We start from the raw sequence: 17,968 nt of genomic DNA, 5'->3' as shown, positions 1-17,968 counted from the left end.
AACACTACATCATTCCATGGTGCAACAACTAAAGATCAAATAACGCCAAATAGGGACATGATGGAGATTCAGAAGAGTAAGGCATGCTTAAGTTTGTGTTATTCTACGACCTCCAATATGCCACTTGCCATGCCAGCTTCACAAAGTTGATGAAGCCCAATGAGGCTTCCGGTAATCATACCAGCACACTCACATTGACAGTTCTCATCATGGTGAGAGTGCTGCCCAACAACATTTCTGTCTACCTTTTGCACCTGGATGAGCATCTACAGATGTGTTCTATGCCCTGTGTTTCACAAAGTCCCTTCAGCATCATTTTTCGAGGAGAACAATTCTGGAAAAATAGAGGGATTGCCCTTGGTTATTGCCATAATTTTCCACATCACGATGCCAACGTAATCTGTTTCCCTCTGCAACACCATAGCATCACACACTTTTCCATCTGTCTATCAATTTCCCAAATAGAGTCAGGGCTTTAGACTGTTCAGCGCAGGCATTGTTTTCTACATCAATAAAATAGGTTAAAGGGAAATTAAATGCAACATGGGTGGGCATACTTTCCAGAGCTTCTTTGTATCATGGAGTATAAAATCAGCAAGACGAAGAATGTTTATGTTTATGCTTTTTAAAGCGCATGGCAACCCGAAGGCTGGTGAGTACTGTGCTGAGAGTTGTGCCTCTTGCATATTATCTGGGAAACACCTCTGTCTTAAGCTTCTTCCTGAAGGAAAGTTCAGTTTCCATTGCTCGGAGACTTGGTAGGAGATTATTCCACAACTTTGGTACTAAGTGTACAAATGATCTTCCTCCCCATCTCATCCTTTTCACCCAGGTTGTCCTGAGGAGATGAAGATGCGAGGATCTCAGGTGTCTATTTGGAGTGTAAGTGGTTACCAACTCTCTGAGCTTTACTGGACCCTTGTTTATGAACCTATGAGCAATACAGAGGGATTTAAACTTAATCCTTGACACAACTGGGAGCCAATGCAGCGGTTCCCAAATGGAAATGTAACTAAAAACCTTTAGAAGGAGCCCTGCTGCCGCATTTTGCACATTTTTTGGATTTTTTATATATATAATGTGCTACTCTTGCCCATACTGTGCAAAAGTCTGGTATTGTTAAAGAAAGTTTGTGAAATAATGTGTCAACAGCACTTTGTAGCCAAACCATACATTTTAGAGGTATGGGTAGGATTTTACATTTAATAGTAGACACATGTCCTGGGTAGAGATAAAGAGTATGTTTTCCATGTTTGTATACGTATTGTTTTAAGGTTGAATCCTGTAATCATTAATTCAAATTGCCACTCAAATGATAAGGTCGCTCCAGTTTTTAAAAAAAGCTGAATTTTATTGGTGCAGGTTGGAACATTGACAGCCGACATGTTTTTCGCCCTCTGTGGCGATTTGCGCCAGGGCTTTCTCAAGGCTAATTTCAATTTTGTTTGTGCGTTCTGTTAGATTCTCTAATTTGCATCATTCTGGATATGCGACAAAACTAATTTCTGGAGTATTTAAATTTGGAGGTAAATCTCCTGTGATCTAACGCGTCTCCACGGAGGTGCTGTATGTGGCAAGAAAATCCCGTTGCCATGTCCTGGGTAGTGATGGAAAGGGCACAGCTACCTGATTGTCTATTTAGCCTTAGCCTTGTGCCTGTACACTCTGTGAAGGCTGTATTGACCTTTCATCTCCTGCAGTCCTGTATCTGTGGCGCCTATGTTAGGTCTTTATTCTAACTCCAATCAGCCTTCAACAAGTGTGCCTTGATCTAGTGCTTTGTGTGGTATTTAGTGTAAATTCAAGAGTCATGGCCTGTTGCATCTCGTGACAATGTAATAAAATAAAGTAAGTTAAAATTGAACTTCTACAGTCTTTAATAATAATTAGATAACAAAAAACAGACCCACAAAATTATGTATCTATTTCTTTTCATTCATGCTGGCTTGCAGGATGGGTGCATCATGGATCCTGAAGGCCATTTGGAATATGTAGTAATTTAGGGCTCGACTACGATGTGGGTCGGAGTTGCTTCCAACTGACACTGTTGAGGTCTCTGGACTGATCAGCCTCTGGTCGGCGGTCCGGACACCACAATTACAATGCAACCACACATGGTGCAGTTGCATTCTTCAATTTCTGTATAGGAGCTTGTGTTGTGACCGTAAACTGGCCATAGCACAAGCTCCCATGGAGAAATGTGAGATTGTGTTAAACCCTGCACCGCAACATGTGCCCCCTTGGCCCACAACTGGAGGCCATAAGGAGAAGTGGGCTCTGCTCGGGATCCCTAAACTCACTTTCCGACAGGCTTTCCATGTCAGAAAGCCCAGCCTTGAAAGACTGTCAAAAACCGAGCATCGTAATCCTTACTGTGGAAATGCAGTCGATAGGGATTACCCATTGGAATCCAGCCAGAATGACCGGCTGGTTTCAATTCTGACCGCCTAGATTGTAATTAGGCGGTTGGAATTGAAACCGCAATTATGCTCAGAAAAGCCTCTGACCTGTGGTCGGAGGCTTTCAGGCCCTCATCATAATAAGGCCCGTAGAGTTTTTCGTTGTGGCTCGAAAAATGAATGGAGTGGCATCTGTGAGGTTCTGTGATAGGAAGGTGCGCACAGTTGGTAGTCCATGAGTTGATGGCGAGGCTAATGTTATGAATTGCAACTGTTCATGTAAGAGTAACAGTGTTCAAAAAGGTGTCATGAGCATAGGTTTTGTGTGTATCTATTGCTTGCAATAGTTTATTGGCAAGTGGATGGCCTAGTGTGTCAGTTGTTTCACTTGTGACTCTCTGAGGGAACTAGTGGCATAGTACTGCAGTGCACATTCCAGTTTTGTTTCTGCTGACATGGCATATTGTATGTGCTTTGGGTCATCATGTGAAGCCACAAGGTAATACCTTGTTCAGCACGGATTTGTGCGTACAATCTTGGTCCATGGAGACATGAAGTGTTTCCTTTTGCTTCAGCCATGTTCACTGTTAAGTAGGTTCTCCTTCTTCTCCTTGTGTATTGTATGTGTTTGTGTGCTTGCTGATGTTTTATGATGATGAAGGTATGCTCTTTCGCAGAATGTCAGCTTTGATGCAGCACACAACATTCTCTTTCATGTGAGCATTTGGGTATATGTGTTTACGGGTTTTCAGGTGTGTACATACGGGTTTTCATCAGCATATGACTTTAGTAGATGTTGAAGGTATTTCCACCTCCTCCGATAATTTGTTCATGATAATTCTGCATTGTTTATATCCTTCTTGTGCTATAATTTTTATATACTATCTCTTCTAGTGATCACTCTGTTTCAATTGTATATGTTGTTTATTTAATTATAATTGTTAAATACAACACACATTTATTCATGTTGTTATTCCCCTTTTCAGTGATTGTTTTTTAATAATGAACAAGCTCTTCATGTACAAAGATTCCAAAAGAGAAATTGTAAATTAAAGCAAATAAATATTTTCAATTTGCGAATTTCCTATTTGGAATTGACTAAAATGGATTTGATATGTGCACCGACTTCTAAGGGATGCATCGTCATGCATAAACCAATGTATTTATTAATAGTTCGGTTCACAAAATACCAAATAGAAGGGGGACACAATTCGACTAACCTCATTAATATGCACGAGCTAAGTGACAATTTGGTACCCACTATGATTAGATACAATTGCATGTATGGTGGGCTGTTGGGGTCAAACCCAGGTAAATGCCTAGTGGGAAGTTGAATCTGAGGGCCATATGCATGAACACATTTTCCCATAGACACAGAATGGGGAAAATCCTTTGATGCATCTGGGCCTGAATGTTTTAGGAGATGAATGGAATTCACCAACACTTTACTGGGTTTCCTGTCCAGCAGGATCAGCCAGACAAGATTCAGTTTGGGATGAACTATCATTAATGCGTTTGCTTTGCAAATACTTTTTCTTTCATGAGAAGGCAAAAGGATGCCCCATTTCTTATTTCATTTTTATTTTATTCGTTTTCAGTGTCACATCCGGTTCTGATTTTTTTGCACATTGTCCCATTTTTCTTATTACACGAATGCCAGTTTATCGTAAGTCTTTGCTATAATAATTGTACTATTTTTTTGGAATTATCTTTGACTTTTTATTGTTTTTCATTAATGAGTTATTAAACGTGAGTATTTCTTTAGTGTACGCATTTAGCCAGTTACACATTTGTTTTTAAATTCGTTTAATACTTTTTTACCACATGCTATTGAAAACGAGCCTTAACTATTGGAGAGGCCACCAACCGCTCCTTGTATAAGTGTATTTGTGCATGATTTTGCTAGGACTGCTGCTTTAGTGTCCGGTTCTGCGTTTGACTGATGAATGTGAAAAAAATTAGGCTTTTCACAAAAATCAAGAAGCAGGTCTGTGAGCTACTCCTCAATAATATGTTAAATCTTTACTTGTCATTGACTCAATCAGAAAGTCACTGCTGATTCCACCTGGTGACCTACTCAAACCAAACTTGCCAAAGACGTCGATGTACACTACATACAGGCCCCTGCAGAACAGGAAACTCGGTGCCCCTCATCACATTCTGTTACACCACTGCATGCACTGCACTTACACTGCGGGTACTTGATGTTGTTTTGCGTATTTTTTATCATTTGTGAATTTATATTCATTCATTCACTGCTTACCTTACCCTAAGGATCTGTGAACAGCCGCCAAGCTCTTCCATAAGCTATCTAAAAATTAGAGTGGAATTTCTTAAGGAATGAACTTAGCAATTAGATGACAATGTTATTGAAACAAAATATGCACCCGTGGAAATGATAAGTGCAAAAGTGACAAACTACACTTCCACAAATTTCATTTTGGTTCTGATGTGGTGGAAGATGTGGCCTGTGGGAAAACCGCTAACCATGAAATCCAGAGTCTGTGGTTGTCACATTGGCTTCAACTAATCAAACACCAAGTGATAATGATCATTGCAGCTTAATGTCCTTAAAAATGCAGCCTACTAAATATCTGTGTACTCTACCCGGTGTCCATATTCTAACTTAACCAGAGCACAATATTATTCAATATACATCACCTCCTGCTTCAATAAAATGCTCACCCTGATGCATGCTGCTGGCACATGGATATTTATCCCTCCTGCTGGCCACAAATTCCTAAGAAAGTTTACAAAATACCATTTTGTGTCTGTTTTTATATAACAACTAGCAGCCCGTCCCAACCTTGTCCGGGAGCAATCAGGCTTCCCCGACCCCCGCCCGCCCCGACATTGTCCAGCAACCCGGGACCCCGCCCGCCCCGACATTGTCCAGGAGCCCGGGCCCCCGTCCGCCCCGTCCCCGCCTGCCCCGTCCCCGCCTTCCCCGTCATTGTCCGTGGGTCCCCCGGAGCCTTACCTCAGCCGCCGCTCCTCCCCCGTGCTCCTCAGTTCACCGCTCCGCCGCTCCTTGCCGCTCGTCACCGCTCCTCCCGCCTGTCCGCCGGTCTTCACCGCCTGTCCGCCGCTGGTCACTGCTCCTCCCCCGCGCCATGTCCGCCGCTCCTCCTCGCGCTCCTGGACGCCGCTCCTCCCCGCGCTCCTGACAACAGCACGCAGGTCGTGGCCGGCGCTACTTCGAAGGGACTACTTTTGTTTTTAAGGTACATTTTTTCAATAACGCATATTTTTATAGTTTATATAGCCTATGTCCATCTGCACACCCTGACGATTACAATGATGTATTGGGTGTGTGGATTGGCGCTGTGGTTCCCGAGTTTACCCGCCTCAAAGGTTCAAAGTTCTTGCTTTATAATAGTAGTATGGATATTAAATATTATAATATTCATTTAGTCGCCGATATCTTCTTTTTGTCCCACAGTTAGAAAGCGTGAAAGCACTCGTCGGCGATGAAGATTATGACGGCTGCACACCTCTGCATTATGCATGCAGACAAGGAGTGCCAGGCTCAGTTAATAACCTCCTAGGTTTGAACGTCTCCCTCTACTCCCAATCCAAGGATAAGCGTTCACCCCTGCACTTTGCCGCATGGTAAGGGTCAACATCAAAATGTATTTATTGAGCCTGGTGCTCTTGGCGGACAGATGCACTACATTTATTGACAAACACTTGGTGTTATTCTTCTGTAGCTTTGGGCGGATAAATACCTGCCTGCGACTGCTGCGTGATGTGAAAGATGCCAGACTTCTGAATGGAGGAGATGAAAAGGGATTGACTCCACTTCACTTGGCAGCACAAAATGGACATGACAAGATTGTCCAAATGCTTCTAAAAAGGGGTGCTCTTCTTCTGAGGTAAAAAGCAAGCATTCATTCAGACTGGTGTTATGTGCTTTTGTGAGTATGAAGGAATCACTGTAGTGTTAGAATCCTGAACGTCTACAACATGGAAATGAAAGAAACAAAGAAAATTACCACCATCTGTAGCCTAGTTTCATAATAATTGCACTTTTAGCACAATGAGTGTGGTCTCTGCTACATATCCTGCCTACTAAGGATTCAACATGTTTTGACACTGACATTCAGTGCCTGTATTCAGACACTATGTGGTTGCAGTTTCACAGATCCAGACACAATAATCAAATGATCGCATTTAAATAGGCTGATGGAACTCATTTCCATGGCAGAGCTACAAGTGTGGTATGTTTCAACACTGCTAAGTTTATGGATACCTGGATGTTCTGAGGTGGAGGGAGTGCCCTTTGGAAGGCCATGAATGTCACAAAAGCATGATTACTGTCTTTCATTAAACATGTATTGGATTATGTTACTACTTTATTTTCCATATCTATGTAGTTTAGTAAAATTGAGTCAGTGTCTTTAAGTGCTATTTGAAAGGTGTAAAAGGAGTCACTTTTAAATCTTACAAACTTGAGCTTCAAGTGGCACCTCTGTGGCATTGCACTAAATTAGTAGGGGTATGCGAAATTCACGTGATTTGATTTTGAGTAATTATGCAATATGTAGAACTTGCATTTGTCACTGTATTTTAGTATGAAATACTTATTTGCGTCCACTTTGGATGTGAGGACTCATTTTGAGCTAAACAAGTACAAAAAAGAACCACTTTTGCGTTGTTGTGGTGTAATAGTGTAACTTAAAGAATTTTGCTTAACCACAATAACGCAAAATTATGTGCAAGTATGCTAGCATAACACAAACTGTATCCTCAAAAATTAATGCAGTGAAGTTAGATTTAGAACTCACCACTTTTCTCCACATTAATATCTTTTTAACTTCTTCTTATCTCCACTAACACAGTAACCTATGTACTTGCAAAGTTGTAGAATTTGTCTGCCAACGTTTTTAAAGGTTTTATAAAAAAACAGCTTTGCTAAATTCCAAAAGTATTCAAAGGTAAAAAAACAAATGGAAAATCAAATAGGAAACTACACTAGAGAAAAAGATAGCAAATGTAGGGTATTTCTCTGCAGAAACTGTTTGGAATGAAATACCATCCAAGATCACCAGTCAGGATGCAGGTCTACTAGAGGCAGAGAATCTGAGAAGCTCCTCTCTCTATGTATGAAGACAATCAGACTTAATTTGTCTTCCTCTCTCCACCACATATGACTGACTGGTTGATGGAATCTTCCTAGAAAGTACTCCAGAACCAGCTTACTGAAATCATTTTCATTATTGGTGTCATGTGTTGCAATGCAGGGTTCATCATGCGTATTCTTGCTCTTCAATACCTACCTATGTCCTCTAAAACTGCTTATCTAGCAATACCAAGTGGATTTACAAATGTACTCATAGATTGCCTAAAGCAATTTTAGATTGGAGTACAACCCTGAAAATTGGGTCAACATCATATCTTTCATTATGTGAAGGAAAGCTTCCTCTGCATGAGCAAAACTAACATAAAAATCCTGGTGCCAAGCGTGGCTAAACCCAAATCCTTAGCCTTCCCATAATCCCTAAGTGTAACAACTTCTTTAAAAGAATGGAACCTGAGCATAATATTCAGTTCAGAGCTCTGCTTCACATCCTCATTCAACACAGTGGGTAAAGGGACCAAACTGTAGTTGTCCCTTTGCAAAATTTCTCCCCTTTCTCCAAACATGTCGCTGCCTGGAGTTCAAGAGAGTTTGGGTTGTAGAACACCAGGACTATTGTAATGCCATCTACTCTCGGCTTCATAAGAAACTTAAGAAATGTATCAACAGACTCATATGGTCTAAGAGCCAGACAGAAAGAATGTTCATGATTTTTCACAAACGTAACCACTTCAAACCAGCACTGACATTATTTTGCTAGCTCTTGGTGGGTGCAAGGATCAAGTTCAAGGTCATCTGCACTTTTCACAAACCCTACTAGGGAATTGCCAAACTACCAACCAGAAGTCTTCATTCTACTTCTGTTAGTCTCATGAGTCAATTTATGAATCAATGTGTCAGTGATGACATCCATTGATATCTTCTCCCATGGTCTATGTGAAGTGATCGCAGGACTCTAAAGGTTTTTGGTATGAATACTTTATACACGTGTAAACGGGGCTTTGATTTACATATCGTCCTATATCCCTTCTTGTGAATGGTCTCCAAATATTTTGAGCCAGAACATCATAGGTATTTCTTCACCAAAATACCCTACATGTGGAGTGTCTTGACATCTATGTAACACTTTTATCCTGAAGTAGGAATGAGCAAATAATGGAAAATAGTGCTTCCATAAATGTTCTGTCTTTAGCTTCTTCCTGAATTCTATGGTTCTGATTTCACAATAGTAAATCGGCTTTCAGAAGAGTCAAAAACTTTCCAAGTAGGATACATATAGATTCTGTTCTAGAAGGACGTGAAGTAATTCTAAATCAGCACTTTTGCTGTTTCCAATCGTTTGGTAAAACCTATGAGCTTTCCCATGCTGTCTCTCTAGTCTGTATGTAATTTAGTATTATAATCTGAAAGAGAACAGCATCTATTTGGCATGCTGAGAGTTTGTAAATGTTATTGATTTGAAAAATCCTGGGTTTTTACGATCATTTATACAGTTACTGGATGTAAGGCCAGTAAATCTTTATCATATATGATGTAAATGTGCTCAGTTGCTGACAAGTATGTTAAAGGAAAGCTACATGATTCATAGCTTTTGTTGAGGGATCCCATTGTGACAGTTTGGAAACCAGAACACAAATGCATCTTTTCCACTATGAAGGGTAGGCTGTGATCAGTGTATTTAAAAATAGATGCAGTTGTGAATGCTGTCTGTTTAAAAGCTCTTTACTGAGCTGAATACCATTGAAAACCCCTACCCTTCTTGGTTAGTTGAAATACAGGTGTCATAAAATCTCCCAATGACTCAATAAAGTGCATATAAAATCGGCAAAAATAAGAATCCCTGTATGTCTATCACAATACAAGGTCAGGGCAATAACACCACTGCAGATGCTTCCTGAAGATCTATGCTGATTCCTTTATCCAATAGTATAAAATCAAGGTAACCTTTAGATTGCTCCATTTGTTCAATTCGGCACAAATGGAATGAGATCTCACCCAACTATAAACTTTTCAAACATGCTATGTGCGGTTCCCAAAGTAGTTTTCAGTATACTAAAATGTAAACTAAATTGATGATGGCAAAGGTTTGCAGAATATCTCAAAAGATATTATTGACCAAATATTGGGAAGTTGCCGGTGCATTGTGTGAGCTAAATGGCATTTCAAAATATTATAAATAACTTCTGATAATTTGTTTTTCACTCATTAACCACTTTAATCTGGACTAAATTATATGCTCCCAGCAAGTCTAGCTTGTGGATGTTTTTTGCAGCGAAAACCTGAACAAGTATTGCCGAAAACATAAGGTACTGGGTATCAATTCCGTACTCTGATGGTATTCAGTTCTCAATAATCCACAAATAGTCTCAGCAAACCATTAGCTTTAAGGATGAAAAATATAGGTGCCCCTTATGGTGAGACAGAGTGTCTTACAATGACCTTGGCTAAATTCTCGTTCATATATTTCTGTAGATGTTCATCGTCTTTTACTGTTAATGGATATATATTTGAGGGTGTGTTAAAATGATATATGTGAACACATTTACAAAGCATCTTTGTACCATTTTCACTAAACACATCCTGGAAATCTGTGCATGTTTTAGGAATTTTACTTTTATCTTCTGTAGGATTCAGTATCATACATCTCATAATTAAATTAATCCATGACAATGAGTCTTTTACAAAACAAAGTCTTTCATAAGTTCAGGTTTGCTTTTCCTCAGGGTAGGAATGCAATGTGGCTCTGACACCATAAGCTAGCAAGTCCCCCCAGAGTCCAATAGTGCCCTACTCTCCAGAGGTCCTATTGCAGTGGGCAAAGTATTTTTCAACAATATATGTTATCTACTTTGAATAGAAACTTGTATAAAAGAATTGCATGACCTGCCAGTTACGACAGAGCGTCCTCATCCCCCCTCCCCCCCTCCAAGGTAACAGCATTATCTCACATAATGTCCTGGTTTCCACAGTATAGCCCACAATGTAGCTGTGCTCATGACGAGCTGGGCTTGTCATAATGGCTCCACACCACCCACCAGCGATTGATTCCCCGCCTGTGTGGGCGAATTAGACACTGGGCGGGGTCGTGACGAGACCAGATCGTCATGAGCGCAGCCCCACCATTACGCATAACAAGCAGGTCTCGTCACGAGCACCGCAGCTTTCCGCTCCCCCCCCCTCACCATGGGGGAATTACCCCCCCCCCCACCCCCCGAGGGAAGGGGTTAACTTATGGCCTATGAAAGTGTACACGTCGGGTGTGTTCTGAAACTGACAGCTAGCCAGTTAGAGACGGAAAGGCATTGGACATGAATGCTTTCCCGTCGGCTCCTCCTACTGGAATGAAAGAACAAGAAAAGGATTTACTCTTGCCTCAGCTCATTTATTTCTGCAACTGCACCACCTTTACATCTGGCGACTGGTGATTATTATGTGTAGGAGCCCACTGATTTTCAGCCATTTTTACAGTAACCCACTGTTAGTCTGTGTAAGAGCTAGCCTTGCTACAGTAAAAAGAGACTTTGGGAGTTTTTCACTGCCAAAACATGTAGAACCTAAATACACATGTACTACATTTTAAATACAAACCTTTAGGGCCTACCTTAGGGTTGACTTATAAGTGTAAAAATAGAAGGTTTAGGCCTGGCAAAAAGTTTGTCAGGTCTAAATGGCACTTTAAAACTGCACTACAGGCTGCAGTGACAGGCTTGAGGCATACTTTCAAAGGCTATTTTAGTGGGTGGCACAATGAATGCTGCTTCCAAGTAGTAGCATTTAATGTACAGACCTTGGGTACATGTGGCACCATTTACTAGGGACTTACAGGTAAATGAAATATTTCAATCAAGTGTGGGCCAATTGTTTAATGTTTTAGAAAGCAAGCACAAGCACATTAAACAGTTGTTAGCAGGGACAAAGGGCACAAAGTCCTAATTGCAACAGAAATGGGGTCAGCAGTAGTCAAAAACCTGGGGTGGCCATGCAAATAGGGACAGGTTCAACTGCCTAGGAAAGGCTGAAAAACTGAGGGGGTCTAAAGAATTTCTCTTGTGGTGCCATACTAAAAAACACATTAGTACAACATGTATTAAAATGTTGATGGGGATCTGCATGTTTGATTAGTAATTAAGTAGTAGGGGCAGAGGTATTAGAATCTCCTGTGATTGGATACATTTCATTCAAGCAGTTTAATCAGCATACTTGTTCACTGCGAAAAAGTCTTTAAATGTTCCTTAGTATCTGTAATGTCTTGTGCAATACCCTGCAATTGCAGGGATCAGAACTCATGCCCATAGTTAGAGCCTGGCAAACCATCTGGATTCATGTATTGTATGGCAGAGCCTTACGTCAATCCACCCTGCTCCCCAGAACATAGTTCTGATTGTACAAGGTGAGATACTATGAACACAACTAAATACTGGAGGAAAAAGGAATGAGAGCTAGAGAAACAAAAGATGTTCAGTACATCATAGTACTCATAGTAATCAGGTGATTATCTCTCAGATCTCATAACACACGTCACAGAGTTCCCATAGACTGCCATTCTGAGCTGCCATTCTCAGGCAAGTTAAGCATACACTGCATAGAGATATAATGCAAAGTTATTTAGTACCATCCACAGGCGTCAGTGAATGCAATACATTCTGGCAGCATAAGAGGTCGAGTTTACTGGCTTCAGTGTGGAGCATCCCTCTGACCCTAAGTTAGAGACCTAGGAAGCCAGCACAAAGGTTGACAAAATCTAGGTTCGGAGCAATCCTGAAAAATGGGATTTGTAGGAGACAGGGACATGTCAGCCATGAAGCTAAACCATATTTTGTGATCACGTCAAAGACAGACTAACGATCAGGGATGTTAGTAAACTGAACAAGGGAACAAAACAACAAAGGTGACAGACAGAGCAATGGAGGTTAAGCTGCTATAGCAAGAAAGCTATGTAGCGTGAAAAGTTGCCAGGAACCTTCCAGATGACCATTCATAATTTAAGTAGCTCCTCTGCCTAAAGTTGTCCAGAAGTACCACTCCTTGACCTTCTCCAGCCTACCAGGCTCCATAAGCTGGTCTGCCAAAATCTTAAAGGTATACACCTCCTGCATCACTTATGATGTTAAACGGGGGAGTCCCTTGTCTCCCAGTACTTTGTTCATTTGTGACGCTTAAACCACATACCTGTGCATTTCCCCAGTAATTTTTCTTTTGTTTGAAGTATGATATGTAATGCATGCACCAGAGGGTTAGGCTTAATTAAGAATCATCATGAAGTGTTAAACAAAAATAAAAATGTAAATGATATTTGTAGATCTGGTTGAACTTTGGCAGAGTATATTGTAACATTAACATGTATTGCCTTTCCTTTAAAAGTGACTATAATGGATGGACATGCTTACATTATGCTGCCTATGGAGGTTACTCTCGCACAATGCAGACACTTCTGGATACATATTTGTGTATCATTGACAAGGTCGATATCAATGGGGTGAGCATTCATACTTATGTCTATTATTACCCAATGCCATGTGTATGTTACTTATTTGCACAGTCAGCGGTCAGAAGAATCAGGTGTTAAGTTACTTCATCAACGGTTGAATTTACTCTATGGTAGTAATATGATTTGACATTAGAAATTATTGCACTGAAAAAATATGTAGTAAATACCAAGTTGAGTTACCCAGAAATAGGTAACAGGCATCTGTATTCTTTATATATTTTCATTTATTTGATGGATTAATTGTATTCAGTCAGTCACTTTAAGTTCCGGTTTATTCAGTTTTTTTAGAGCAGCCTGCCCACCTTTGTGCCTCTTGGGAGTGCTGTCTGTTACAAAAAATCAATAAAGTCGCCCGTCAAGAAAACATACACACCAGGAAGCATAAATTAAAAACAACGGTGATCATATTTGATTACATGGTGAATTTACAAAGGAAACATCTTCTTGATGCATACCAGGTGTGTGTAAGATGTACAGTTAGTGCATGGATGTGCAAAAGTGACTAAAGTATAATTAGGTGTTTATATTTTCAGTTTAAAACTTTATACACTGGAAAGAAATTCAGCAAAAAGGAATAGCGCCTATTTTCGTAGATATTCATACATTTAAATTGCCTGCACTTTCATGTCTTCTTCTGATGAAGGGAAGCAGGCACGTATAATTAGTGTTCTCCTGAAGGGAACTTAAATTACATCCAAATATATGCAAGAAAGAGAGAGAGAGCACAGGTGAATTCTGAACTCTAGCAGTAGTGAATAGTCCCAGGGGCTTATTATAGTTGTCCGCTTAATTTTGATGTGGCTTCTCACCAAGAAGAAATGAGGACTAATGGCCAAACCAGGCCTGAATCCCCCAGTAATTTCTACGGTAGCCCTCTGAGTGCCACACATAATACCAAGTAACTCGGCCTACCCCACTAGAGTTACTTATTATGGCACTCGTGCCACTCATGCTCACTCTAGAGGGTGGAGGGGGGTTAATAGGTACTACTATTGTCACAGCTACAGGGCACTCAAAACGAGACTGTGGGAGTGGCCAAATTGTTTTCTGTTTAGAGACCGAATTTAAGACTGAAAGTGTCACACTTGACCTGTGGCTATTGGGCAGCTATGAATATAATAGTAGTGTCACTTTCATGTGAGCATAAACAGGGTGCAAAAAGGTGCTAGTGATTGCCCTGATAGAACCATGGGGCATATTTATGAGATGTCTGTGTCATGCTTGTACCACGCAATGTAGTACATGTGCTGCACAAACCTCTAAGTCAAATTTATGAAACCAATCACAGCTACATTACGTGGCTTTGAATTGCTTCATAAATCTGGAGTAATGCAATGCAGCGCAAATAACTGTGTTGCATTACGCTGTGCACAACTCCCATGGTTCTTGACTCATTTCCAGATTTACCAAATCCTCGGAATTTGCCAAAAAGTTATGCCTTCCCAGGAGAGGCATAACAAAGAGAAATATCGTTTTTTGTCCTTGTTACTTCCTCTTTCCTTTCTATGTGTGTTGCATTCTTTAGCACACATAGATAGAGGAATAAGCCTCTAAGTATTGTGTCTATGCTGGTAAGTGCCTCTTCCTGCACAAAAACAATCCAGCATGTAAGGCAGGCGCTCTTGGACCATGGTGCAAGCGTGCCGTCGTTGACGCTAGGCTGCCATAACAGCACAAGTGCAGGGGGAAAGGAATGCACTGTAGACCTTAAACACTGTGGAGAAGTGTGGCTCACGGTGTAGAGCAGGCAGACCCGGAAGCTGAGGTCAGACCCGGGACCAGGGTTCAATTCCCGACGCGGCAGGGGCTTGAGCTCAAATGTCCACGGACTCGATAATTCTCCCTTCGGTGCCTGCTCTAATCATGGGTTCTCACTCTGCAACTCTGGGCATTAAGCTTGCTTAATCTCCACAACGGCCCCCCTGCGGCGGGATGCCTGGCTTTCACCTTGGGGATGCCCTGTAGGGGCTGTCTCACAGGGAAAAGCCAGGACGGGTTCCCAAGGCAAGCGCCGGGAAACCTCCGGGTAGCTGTGCGCTCAATAAATGCAATAATAATAATAATTCCTGCCCTTTCCCTGTGATGCAGGGCAGCATAGCAAGGTGAGTTGCTGCACTACCCTGCATCACAATCTTCATAAATATGCCCTCAGTGTACCTGTCTTTGAAAATACAAGCACTGTGTTGGTGTAGCACACCAACAAAAGTGGGGTTTTCAAGACTTGCTTGGTTGAGACAAATATTCTGCTACACTTGTGCATGGAAAATATCTGCTATGACATTGCATTGACCTGAATTTATATAGTACTAGAACTCTTGTTGAAGTCTGTGTGGTTGCAGATATGGAGGTAGAAATAACAGTCTTAGATTTAGCAACAGGAGAAGTTATTTTTCTTAAGAGATGAGTATTATGTTCTTATGTGTGAATTCAGGAAAGTGACATACTTACTCTTGTCACTGAACCGTATAATCTTTCCAAAAGTGAATGCCATTTTGCATTCACCATAGGCAGGGCAAAGGCAGGGCTAGACACACAGACCTACCAAGTGCTAAGACATCCTTGTAGGTGATAGTGCAATTTATAAATGCACATAACATAAAACTCAAAAACAGAAAGGCTAATGGCAGTGATTCTTCTGGGATAGAATATGCAAATTACCTTAGTTCGATTTTTGCAGGAAAAATTAGGCAACACAAATTAATGGTAATAAGAGGATACTCACTAGGATCAATCTTCATTTGATTTAGCTTTTCCTTCAGGAATTGTAGAATTTTGTACCACTTATAGGCCCACAATTCAGACCCTAGATATTCTCAACTATGAATGATGGGAAATTGGACTGGTTGTTCAACATTTAGCTCAAAAGTTTCATCAAAATCTGCATGACTAAGTTTATGATGGTAGATGTTAGGCACTTCAACATTCAATCCATTTTGGCTCTGAAAATGGATAGCTATCATATTCCAATGGGGGCAAACGTATCAGGGAGATTTGGAGTAACCTTTCAGATATGTCAGGAATTTTCATAATTGCCAAATTCAAAATTAGAGGACCCTCACTACATTGGTTGAATTGTGGGCGAAAATCTGTCAATGAATGTTATAGACTATGGGTAGCTACAAAACAGGTTCTGATTTCCACTTGCTTGTTTTTAACTTAGGCTTGTTATTCCTACATCTGCACACAGATGTAGTTACATTCCTGTAAGCAGTTCTGATGCAAACTCTATTGTCTGATCCACATGCCTACAGTTGGAGAGAAACCAATGCTCAGACCTGGAGAATATTCTAACTCCAATCCAACATAAGTCAGGGAAAGTGCTGGATAGTAAACCATAATAATTTACTATTCTAACTCCAAATATAACATTACTCAGGGAAAGTGCTGGATAGTAAACCATAATAATTTACTATTCTAACTCCAATCCAACATAAGTCAGGGAAAGTGCTGGACAGTAAACCATAATAATTTACTATTCTAACTCCAATCCAACATAAGTCAGGGAAAGTGCTGGACAGTAAACCATAATAATTAGCTATTCTAACTCCAAATATAACATTACTCAGGGAAAGTGCTGGATAGTAAACCATATCAATTTACTATTCTAACTCCAATCCAACATAAGTCAGGGAAAGTGCTGGACAGTAAACCATAATAATTTACTATTCTAACTCCAAATATAAGATTACTCAGGGAAAATGCTTGATAGTAATCCATAACAATTTACTATTCTAACTCCAATCCAACATAAGTCAGGGAAAGTGCTAGACAGTAAACAATAATAATTTACTATTCTAACTCCAATCCAACATAAGTCAGGGAAAGTGCTGGACAGTAAACCATAATAATTTACTATTCTAACTCCAATCCAACATAATTCAGGGAAAGTGCTGGACAGTAAACCATAATAATTTACTATTCTAACTCCAATTATAACAATACTCAGGGAAAGTGCTGGACAGTAAACCATAATAATTTACTATTCTAACTCCAAATATAACATTACTCAGGGAAAGTGCTGGATAGTACACCATTCTAATTTACTATTCTAACTCCAATGCAACATAAGTCAGGGAAAGTGCTTGACAGTAAACCATAATAATTTACTATTCTAACTCCAATCCAACATACGTCAGGGAAAGTACTGGACAGTAAACCATAATAATTTACTATTCTAAATCCAATCCAACATAAGTCAGGGAAAGTGCTGGACAGTAAACCATAATAATTTACTATTCTAACTCCAATCCAACATAAGTCAGGGAAAGTGCTGGACAGTAAACCATAATAATTTACTATTCTAACTCCAATCCAACATAAGTCAGGGAAAGTGCTGGACAGTAAACCATAAAAATTTACTATTCTAACTTCAAATATAACATTACTCAGAGAAAGTGCTGGATAGTAAACCATAATAATTTACTATTCTAACTCCAATCCAACATAAGTCAGGGAAAGTGCTGGACAGTAAACCATAATAATTTACTATTCTAACTCCAATCCAACATACGTCAGGGAAAGTACTGGACAGTAAACCATAATAATTTACTATTCTAAATCCAATCCAACATAAGTCAGGGAAAGTGCTGGACAGTAAACCATAATAATTTACTATTCTAACTCCAATCCAACATAAGTCAGGGAAAGTGCTGGACAGTAAACCATAATAATTTACTATTCTAACTCCAATCCAACATAAGTCAGGGAAAGTGCTGGACAGTAAACCATAAAAATTTACTATTCTAACTTCAAATATAACATTACTCAGAGAAAGTGCTGGATAGTAAACCATAATAATTTACTATTCTAACTCCAATCCAACATAAGTCAGGGAAAGTGCTGGACAGTAAACCATAATAATTTACTATTCTAACTCCAATCCAACATAAGTCAGGGAAAGTGCTGGACAGTAAACCATATTAATTTACTATTCTAAATCCAATCCAACATAAGTCAGGGAAAGTGCTGGATAGTAAACCATAATAATTTACTATTCTAACT

General features: G+C 40.1%; 1 protein-coding gene across 4 annotated transcripts in view; it reads left to right on the top strand.

Moving 5' to 3' along the window:
* TRPA1 (transient receptor potential cation channel subfamily A member 1) overlaps positions 1-17,968 on the top strand; it is a 913,216-nt gene that overhangs the window by 601,584 nt on the left and 293,664 nt on the right. For all 4 annotated transcript variants that reach the window (XM_086965876.1, XM_086965877.1, XM_086965878.1 and 1 more), the window contains exons 12-14: positions 5,842-6,011; positions 6,110-6,274; positions 12,841-12,955. In XM_086965876.1, coding sequence (XP_086822002.1) covers positions 5,842-6,011; positions 6,110-6,274; positions 12,841-12,955 — 450 coding nt within the window. The remainder of the gene's footprint in view (positions 1-5,841; positions 6,012-6,109; positions 6,275-12,840; positions 12,956-17,968) is intronic.

Source organism: Lissotriton vulgaris, chromosome 4_1 (assembly GCF_964263255.1).
Source record: "Lissotriton vulgaris chromosome 4_1, aLisVul1.2, whole genome shotgun sequence".
NCBI classification, from domain to species: domain Eukaryota; kingdom Metazoa; phylum Chordata; class Amphibia; order Caudata; family Salamandridae; genus Lissotriton; species Lissotriton vulgaris.
This window is presented reverse-complemented; position numbering and strand designations above follow the sequence as displayed.